We start from the raw sequence: 9291 nt of genomic DNA on the forward strand, positions 1-9291 counted from the left end.
GATTTCATACAGGAAGCTTGGACAGCTGAGCACTGTGCTGGTTCACACTCGAACTTGTCTACAAAATGCAGCAGTGTGCATTTAACTAAGTTGGTCAGGCTGTGGTGGCTTCAGAACGTGTTAAATTCAATCCCTGCCGTCTCCACTTTAGCTCCTGGGAAACTGCTGCCAGAGTGGACAGTACAGGACCAGTCACTGGATTCGGCCCAGAGCAGGTGCATGGGCTTGGATTTCCCAGCTTTTCCGACAGTAACACAGAACCAGGAGGCCTTGATAACTCTTTGAGCTGCAGTTCCACACAAAATGCGTATTTAATGCTTAACCAAAAGGCCGATGGCACACTGGTTTTAGGAGGTGGGGGAGGAGGAGAAAGTCATCACTTGATGGGAACATCATCTGCCTGATCACTTTACAATCCAAAATGAGGCAGGAGCTGGCAACAAAATTACGCTGAGTTAGTGGTTGAAAGAGGTTGGGAATTCTCCTGAGAAAGGTAGGTCAGGTGACTGAAATGCTTATTAAGTAACACTTCTCTACTTCCATTAAAACACTGGCCAGATTTCATTCATATATAGAACGGGAATGCTGGGCACTCTCTTTGTGTGAACAGTTAAGCAGAAAACCTCTTGGTTCAAAACTGGCTCCAGCACAACCTCACTGGTCAGTTGAAACAATCTGTTTGGTGTCACCGTCAGCATCACCACAGCCTCCTGGTTCTTCCTTACGTAGAGGAGCTGAAGAACTGCTGAGCTAGTGTCCGTGAAACACTACGTGAATGCTGGGAATGACAACTTACTGCAAGTCCTTCATGATTTTGGATTTCTTTAACCACTTGCTTCCTGTATGGTGGAAAAGCCTGCCACAGGGGGGACAGCCATACACATGGCCTCGGAGACATTAGGAGAACTGGCTTCTGTCCATTTTTCCCGCCAAGGTGAGGGGTGGTGGCCAATGCTCCCTCTAAGCTGTGGAGTCTTGTGAGTAAAGATTCTCCTTTGTGAGCTACTGGCATTAAAGTTGTGAGCGAGCGATTTGGATACTGCATGCATTAGTTTGCTCCGGAGCCATCCTTCCTGAGCTAAGACAAAAATGGGTGAGCTGGAGGCTAAAAGACTGAGCTACCTCACACTAACTCAGAGGGGACACTGGTGGTGGTGGTTTTCATGATGCCTTATTTATGTTCCTTTGTGGGAGGTTTGCAGTATTAAAACTCAGCTGACCTTGGATCATAATACATGAATGAGTATTAAACCTCTCACCCCATGGAGCCTAGTTTTAGGACACATCACCACTTAAAGGATCCCTACATTGTGTCAGCAACAACTTAAGGCCACTCAGCAAAACCCAGTCTCCTAAGAAGATCCTGACTGGGCTTCACGAGGGGACACGAAGGCAGGTGAAGGTGGGCCACGGAAGCGGGCTTTGGGGAAACCAGGACAGGCGGTGTTTCCAGCAACCTCACAGAACTTGTGCTTGGACAGCGGTTCTAAAATAAACATTCCCTCTCAGTATCAGGAAGTTGGCATGACTCACCTGTCTATTTATTAACAAAGCCAAAAACAATAAATATTTCAAGTTGAGATTGCACTTCACATTAAGAGGAGTAGCTGTGGTACAAGCACAGACCCAGCACAGAGATAAGAGCCGCTCTTTAAGAAAACAGCAATCACAAATAAGGCAACCTGCACAAAGCCTTGTACAAACTGCAGAACTGCCACTGTTTCCTTGCCTCAACAGTCAAGAGGAAGGCAGCTTTGTCAATAAGCTTTCTACCTCTGGGGGAACGGCAGCTGTCAGAATCCCAAAGCAACACGGAAATTCTGGGGCACACAGTCAGAATCCAGGAGGTGCCAGCCGGCTCTTGGGAGCGCCACGGCTGTCCCGAGATCAGGGCGTGCACTCCGGCCCAGGCTGCCTGTGTCCCTGGAGCAAGCTGTCTGTCAGGGAAGCTTTTCTACTGTTAGATACTGCTGGAGGAATCCTCCTGCAGCGGCTCACAGACTTTCTGAAATGCAACCCGCTTCTAAATGTAATGTACCGCTCTGGACCTGCCTGCAAAATAACTGCATGCCCCCCCCCCCCCCCGGACATAAAATGCAGGGATCTCACACCAGTTAATACTCAATAAGCTTATATTTTTTTCATGTTTGGTATCTATAAATATATAGCATCACTGAGTAACAGACTAGATTTTATGGCCATGTTGCACATTATGCAGGCCAACCCCAGATTTGTCCTCTAACTTCCAGCATCTCCTCTTCCAGCTTCCCCCATTCCTCCCATCCTGGCCTTGTGCCCCCCCCCCATCACAATGCATGTCTGCATCTCAAGCCACCACTTGAGAACTGTTGCCCTGCAGTGATCTCCAAGGAATCTCAGAATTCTGTGGACTATAGTTGGAAAACAAAGGGACAGGTGTATTCTTCAAAGCCATCTTTAAACTTCTTGGAAAGGGAGCAAACAGACCCTCCACAAGGAGCACATACCTGCCTTTCTTCAAATTATCCAGAACATTATTAGATGAGTGCTAAAACCCTCCTGGCTGCAAACAGCAGCAAAAAGTCAAGCCAGACCTGGTTGAGAACTGCACTTTTATAACTCCGCTGCAAGATGATGAAAACGGGCGACCCCATCCCTACTGTGAAAGGCAAGAGGAGGCAGTCAGACGCAGATCCACTGTAGTCTAGTGGTTAGAGTCTCAGACTAGGAGCTGGGGGACCCAAGTTTGAAACTCCCCCCTCTGCTGGGGAAACTCACCGGGTGAGGCTGGGCCAGTCACGCACACTCTCCCAGCCTAACCTACTTCCCAGGGTTGTCGTTGAGGATAAACTGAAGCAGAGAAGGGTTTGGGGTCCCCCACTGAGAAGAAAAGCAGGGTATAAACAAAAGTAAATACGTTCCCAATCCAGCCTGGAATGGGCATCTTTCAGCTGCTTCTGCAGGTTTTTCTTCTTTGCTCAGTCAGGATGTCTGCCACTTGAACAAAAAAACAACACTTGCCTTTTCAGTAGAACACCTTCAAGGTATGCCTTATGCTCCCAATGTTCTGAAATGTTCCTCCACAACAAAACCCAGCTGGTACAGAACTAGCCAGAAGGAAGTAGGTTTCCATAAGCAATTCAAAACTCTTTCTCAGCACAAAACTTAATTCCTGGTAGACGCAAACTATAGAATTAGTGAAATACAAAACTGGATGAGAATGCGTTACTTGATACAGGTGTGTTCAGTCTTGTCCTTTTCCCAGGCTAGTTTGTAGAAGCACAGCAGGTCACGAAAAGGCATCTGTGTACCCTTTTACCGCAAATGTTTCCTCGGCCAAAGTGTTAGATGCAGAAGGTTAAGCAAGCCATGACGGCCCTGCAGAATGGTGAGGCTGTAACCTTTTGTGAAATCACACCTAGTCTTACCACAAGGTCAGGTTGGAGGAGAGGAAGCATTTTTTTACTCTAAACCCCAAACACAGTCAGCATTTGTTGAGTCTGGTATGTTACAGGAAACTGTGCCATCCCCACAAGATAGTCCTCCTCGAGCTGAGACAGTGAAAGCCTGTATGGAATCTGGATTTAGAAGAAGAGTTGTTTTTTTGTACCCTGCTTTTCTCTACCTTAAAGGTAAAAGGTAAAGGTTCCCTTGCTCGAAAGCCAGTCGAATCCGACTCTAGGGTTGCGGCGCTCATCTCCGTTTCAAAGCCGAAGAGCCAGTGCTGTCCGAAGACGTTTCCATGGTCATGTGGCTGGCATGACTAAACACCAAGGCGCACGGAACGCTGTTACCTTCCCACCGAAGTGGTCCCTATTTATCTACTTGCAATTTCTTGCTTTCGAACTGCTAGGTTGGCAGGAGCTGGAACTAGAGACGGGAGCTCACTCCATCATGCGGCACCCGGGTCTCGAACTGCTGAACTACTGACCTTCCACAGCCTGCAGTTCAGCGTCTTAACCACTTGAGCCACCGCAGTCTCAAAGCAGTTTACTATCGCCCTTTCCCTTCCTCTCCCCATAAGAGGCGCCTTATGGGCACTCAATGAAATTGCTGAGCGGTCGGGTTAGAACGGATAAAAGGAAGTACTTCTTCACCCAAAGAGTGATTCACACATGGAATTCACTGCCACAGGAAGTGGTGGTGGCTACAAGCATGGACGGCTTCAAAAGGGAATTAGATAAGCATATGGAGCAGAGGTCCATCAGTGGCTATTAGCCACAAGGTATAGATAGGGACTCTGGGGCAAGTGATGCTCTGTCTTCTTGGAGCTTGGGGGGGGGGGGTCAACAGGGGGGGGGCTTCTAATGTCCTGGCCCCACTGGTGGACCTCCGGATGGCACTGGTATTTCTGGCCACTGAATTACACAGGGTGTTGGAATGGATGGGCCTTTGGCCTGATCCAACATTGGCATCTCTTATGTTCTTATGAGGTATGTGGGGCTGAGAGAGTTCTGGGAGAACCGTGACTGGCCCAAGATCGCCCAGCAGACTTCATGCAGAGGAGTGGGGAATCAAACTCGGTGCTCCAGATTAGAGTCTACTGCTCTCAACCACTACACCACACTCTCTCTCCAGTTGCCACTTGCCTCAGGGATTAGAATGTCAGTCTTCCTCTTCCCAAGAGCTTGGACTGAACAAACCCAACCAACCCAAGGAACAAAAATATCCAGTGAAACTGCAGTTACCACATGACTCCCTAATCCCGGCTGTTAAATGCCAACCCAAAGAGGATGCCTTCTCAGCTCTTCTGCCAACAGATCTGTAGTGGGAGGCTGGGCCACGACTGCGGGACAGTAATGGAGAAGTCCTGCTGGCACTTGATGCCTGGGCAGTACAGTCTAGAAGACCACCTCAGCTGTTCTTTTTAAGAATTCCGCTGGCCAGAAAATAAGAAGGTCTTTTAGACCTTGAGAGAACAGGAAGTCTGAACCGGTGCCTTGAACTGTGCCCGGAAGACAGGAAGGAGTCAATGTTGTGGTGGGTGGGGGTGGGGGAGACAGAAATGCCAAACAGTATTTATTTCCCTACGTCTGCCTTTCTCACTGATTAGAGTCTGCTGCTCTAGTCTTAACCACTACACCACACTGACTTTTACCATTTGGTAAGCAGCTGTTAAGGAAGTGGAGAGTACAGCAGCATTTTCACATCTGAGCAAGAAGAATTGGTTTTATACCCCGACCTTCACTACCTGAAGGAGACACCTTGTGAGGTAGGTGGGGCTGAGAGAGCTCTAAGAGAACTGCTCACTAGAGAACAGCGCTGAGAACTGTGACTGACCCAAGGTCACCCAGCAGCTGCATGTGGAGGAGTGGGGAATCAAACCCGGTTCTCTCAGATTAGAGTCCACCACTCTTAACCGCTACACCATGGGCCAAAACTGTTATGTTCTGTGTGGCAAATATGAGGAAGTTCAGCCTTGTTCAGGTGATGTCACTTACCACATAGGTCCTTTTTAAGACAGATACGGATACTCAGATACAGCCTTCAGTGCCCTAACAATACCAGCAGTTCCTGTTCAGTGCCGTTGTGAAGCTCTGCTGCTATAATAGTAATGGAAGCCTAAACTAGCAATGTCTTGCCACGGAACTGTTTGCAAATATAATGGGAGCTCCGCTGAACAGATACACCAAACCCCATGGAAAATGGCACCAGCCAACATGTCCTGGGCTTGGTGGCTTTTCCGGCTGCCTTTGGAGAGGGGCTAAATGTAGCCTCTGTCTTTCCAGACAGAAGCAAGAAGCTGCCTTATTACTGGAAGGAACTTTTTGCCGAGAGCCAGAAAAACAGCTCCTTTTAGTTGCAAAGATCTTCAGGAAGGGGGCGGGACGAAAGACAGGCCAAGCACATCACTTCTGTGCAGGAGACCTTCACCCCGGATCCAGCATAGCTGCGATGATCGCATGACTCAAGCACCTACTCATTAACAGTTCCATAAAATAAGAAGCCTATTAAAATACACAGGGAAACCTCAGGGATGAAAAGGTTGTCTAGACTTCCGTTGCCGCAAAAACCTCTTTAAAATAACACTAGGTGGGTTTAATAAGCCAGCTTCTGATTTTACACACTCAGCTATAAAATATATACACACAAATGGTTTCAAGGTTAGAGAATCTCATAAAATAGCTCTAGCTGTTATTAGCACAAGTTGCAAGTTTCCCTGGGTCTAGACCGCTTCTAAAGCTTTTCCCTTAAAAAGTCCAAACAGTTCCTTCGTCCATCTTTTAATCTACATCTAATACTCAAAAGTGCTGTGCTGCTTCAAAATAGGTGAAGAAGGGGAGGGTGGGGAGCTTGTTCAAAGAAGAAGAGACTAGATTTATACCCTGCCCTTCACTCAAGAGCCTCAGAGTGGCTTACAATCTCCTTTCCCTTCCTCTCCCCACAACCTGTGAGGTAGGTGGGGATGAGAGAGCTCTGAGAGAAACTGCCCTTTTTCAAGAACAGCTCTGACAGAACTATGGCTTGCCCAAGGTCATCCAGCAACTGCAAGTGGAGGAGTGGGGAATCGAACCCAGTTCTCCCAGATTAGAGTCCGCGCACTTAACCACTGGCTCTCAGTTTGGATTACCATCCTCGCAAACTGCCTTACCAGAAAACTTGTGGCTTCTCAGAAACTCCCCTGGAGTTCCTTCAGTGAGGTAACCAATGGTGGACGCCCTTCTGACAGACAGGTTTCCCCACCATTACAGATGTTATTCAGAAATATGCCTTACTGCCAGCTGCCTTGTTCAGAAGATGCAGGAATGAATGAGGATACTAACTTATCTTTCACTTGATTCTAACTAATAGTGAAGGAACTGGCTGATGAGGTCATAAGTATGAGAACCAGAAGGAAAGTGATCACATAAATCCACAATGCTTCATCTTACAGATAGCTAAAACATCTGTAAAAAACAGATAGACAAGTACCGCAAACTTCAGGAAAAGGGGACAGTGCTACATAATGCTCAGAGAGGAGGGAAAGGAGGGTGTGGGAGATGACAGACGTCTCCGTTTGACTTCAGCACTAGGGAAGATACTAGAAGAAGTATCTACCCCAGCCTTCCCCCCCCGTTACACAAGATGTTAGGAGTTATATGTGCATCCGCTGAACTGATTTTAAGCTGTTTTAAGTTGTTTTAATTCTGTATTCTGTATCATGTAATGTGTATACTGAACGCACTCGGTGCCTTATGTAAGCCGCCCTGAGCCCGCTTGCGGGGAGGGCGGGGTATACATGTCATAAAATAAATAAATAAATAAGTGGATTCACAGCTGAGGGAAAACCACATTTGCAGAGTTCTCATTAAAACACTGAAAAGTAGGCAACAAGGATTGCTGGGGGTCTGGGAAACAAATCCTACAAGGAAAAGGCTGAAGGAACGGAGCATGCTGAGCCTGAAGGTGGTAAAACTGGGAGGAGGGGGGGGGCGTGAGGCTGTTCTTCAGGTCACATGGAAGAGGGCAAAGTCATGTTCTCTGCTACTCCAGAGGGGAAGGCGATGTCTTAAGTGACAGTCAACTAGACTGCAGCTGAACATCTCCCTCATAGCAAGAATTAGACAATCAGCAGGGTGGAGGCACTCACACTCTCTCTGGAGATCTTCGAGAAGAAGGTGGGCAGCTATCCGTTAGGAGTCTTCCTTTGGATTTCCTGTATTGAGTCAGGGGTCTGATTAGCAAGCCTAAAAGGTCCCCCCTTCCAGTTCTACAATTGTACTCTGATTTCACACGGGCATCGCCATGAGGCCCAAAAGGTCGGGTCAGTGTTTTGTGCGAACAGAGTATATGCCCTAGAATGGTAGTTTTTCACCCATTCTGTCCTCCGGGAAAGCCTTCCACATTGATTTGTGGAAAGAACCACAAGAAACCCCTGCACATTAGTTGCAGGATCTTTGCATGTGGCAGAGGATTCTGGGGCACGTCTTCAACTTCTGCTGGGTGGCAGTGTGGCTTGTAAAGCCTTGTGGTCAGTCTGGGCCAAGAAGAGAACCCACCCTACAATGGAGCCAACAACCCCCAGCAGCCATCTGGCAGAGGAAAATCAGCCCCCCCCCCAAAAAAAAGCTCACATGAGCAGCAATTTGACTTCCATTTCCAGTCCTTTCACCCAGATATCTCATGATGCGTAGGGACACAGCTGGAAAACCACTGCCTTAGAATATGCCCCAGAATCCTTTGCAGCCTGAAGGGCTTCTGTGGCACAAGCACAGGGCTTGCTCAACGGGGATTCGTCATGTGACAAGAGTTCCTTGAAAGTTTTTAAAAAAGAGAGTTTAAAACTGCTGTAGGACTGCTGTAAGAATGAGGATGGAGGCCTGAACCTCATAAAACAACATGATGCCAGAATGTGGCAGGGGACCCAGAAACAGTGAAAGAGCTAATGCTCCAAAGGGTGCTTTATTCCCAGTTTGAAATTACCATCCTCAGAAACCGAGTGCACTCTTCTGGCCACAGCGCTCTGGTGATGAAGCAACGCCTTGGCTGGCAAGCACACGAGGATGCTTCAAGCAGGCTCCGTGATATGGTGGTGAGCGGAGGACTACAGCTTGAGTTCCCGCTCAGGCTTCATGCTGAAGGGTTCCAGTCTTTCGCTCTCGGGAAGCAGGCTGTTGAGCCGCTCCATGAGGGGGACTGTCTGGTCAATGCCCATCTGGATGCGGCGGAGGATGGCTGACATCTCGTTGACCTTCTGGATCTGCTCCGCATACTTGGCGTACCTTTTCTGGCGCTCCTGCATTAAACTGTATAGAGTTTCTACTGAAAGGTCCATCTGGTGGCAAGAAAACAAGTGAAAAAGGATTGGTTATGCAACAAAGAAGAAGAGGTTAGATTTATACCCAACCCTTCACTACCCAAAGGAGTCTCAGAGCGGCTTACAATCCTTTTCCCTTCCTCTCCCAACAACAGACACCCTGTGAAGTAGGTGGGGCTGAGAGAGTTCTCTTGAGAAGTGCCCTTGAGAGAACAGCTCTGAAGGAACTTGTGACTGACCCAAGGTCACACCAGCAGCTGCATGTGGGGGAGTGGGGAATCAAACCCTGTTCTCTGTGCTCCTAACCACTACACCAAACTGGCAGAATTGCCAGAGCAGCAATTCACCAAGATAACTAACTGACCTATCAGTTTCCTGGCCCTGCCCTGGTGGGTTAGATTTTATTTATTTATTTATTTATTTATTTATTTAAGAGTTCTCTGTGCTCCTAACCACTACACCAAACTGGCAGAATTGCCAGAGCAGCAATTCACCAAGATAACTAACTGACCTATCAGTTTCCTGGCCCTGCCCTGGTGGGTTAGATTTTATTTATTTATTTATTTATTTATTTA

At 47.8% G+C, this 9291-nt stretch overlaps 1 protein-coding gene across 1 annotated transcript in view; it reads right to left on the reverse strand.

Moving 5' to 3' along the window:
• Positions 1–7174: 7174 nt before the first annotated feature.
• The window catches only part of BORCS5 (BLOC-1 related complex subunit 5), a 44372-nt gene continuing 42255 nt past the window's right edge, over positions 7175–9291 (reverse strand). The window contains exon 4 of the mRNA XM_015408543.1: positions 7175–8734. Coding sequence (XP_015264029.1) covers positions 8504–8734 — 231 coding nt within the window. The 3' untranslated portion in view covers positions 7175–8503. The remainder of the gene's footprint in view (positions 8735–9291) is intronic.

This window comes from Gekko japonicus, unplaced genomic scaffold (genome assembly GCF_001447785.1).
Source record: "Gekko japonicus isolate JY-2015 unplaced genomic scaffold, Gekko_japonicus_V1.1 scaffold1193, whole genome shotgun sequence".
Classification (NCBI taxonomy): domain Eukaryota; kingdom Metazoa; phylum Chordata; class Lepidosauria; order Squamata; family Gekkonidae; genus Gekko; species Gekko japonicus.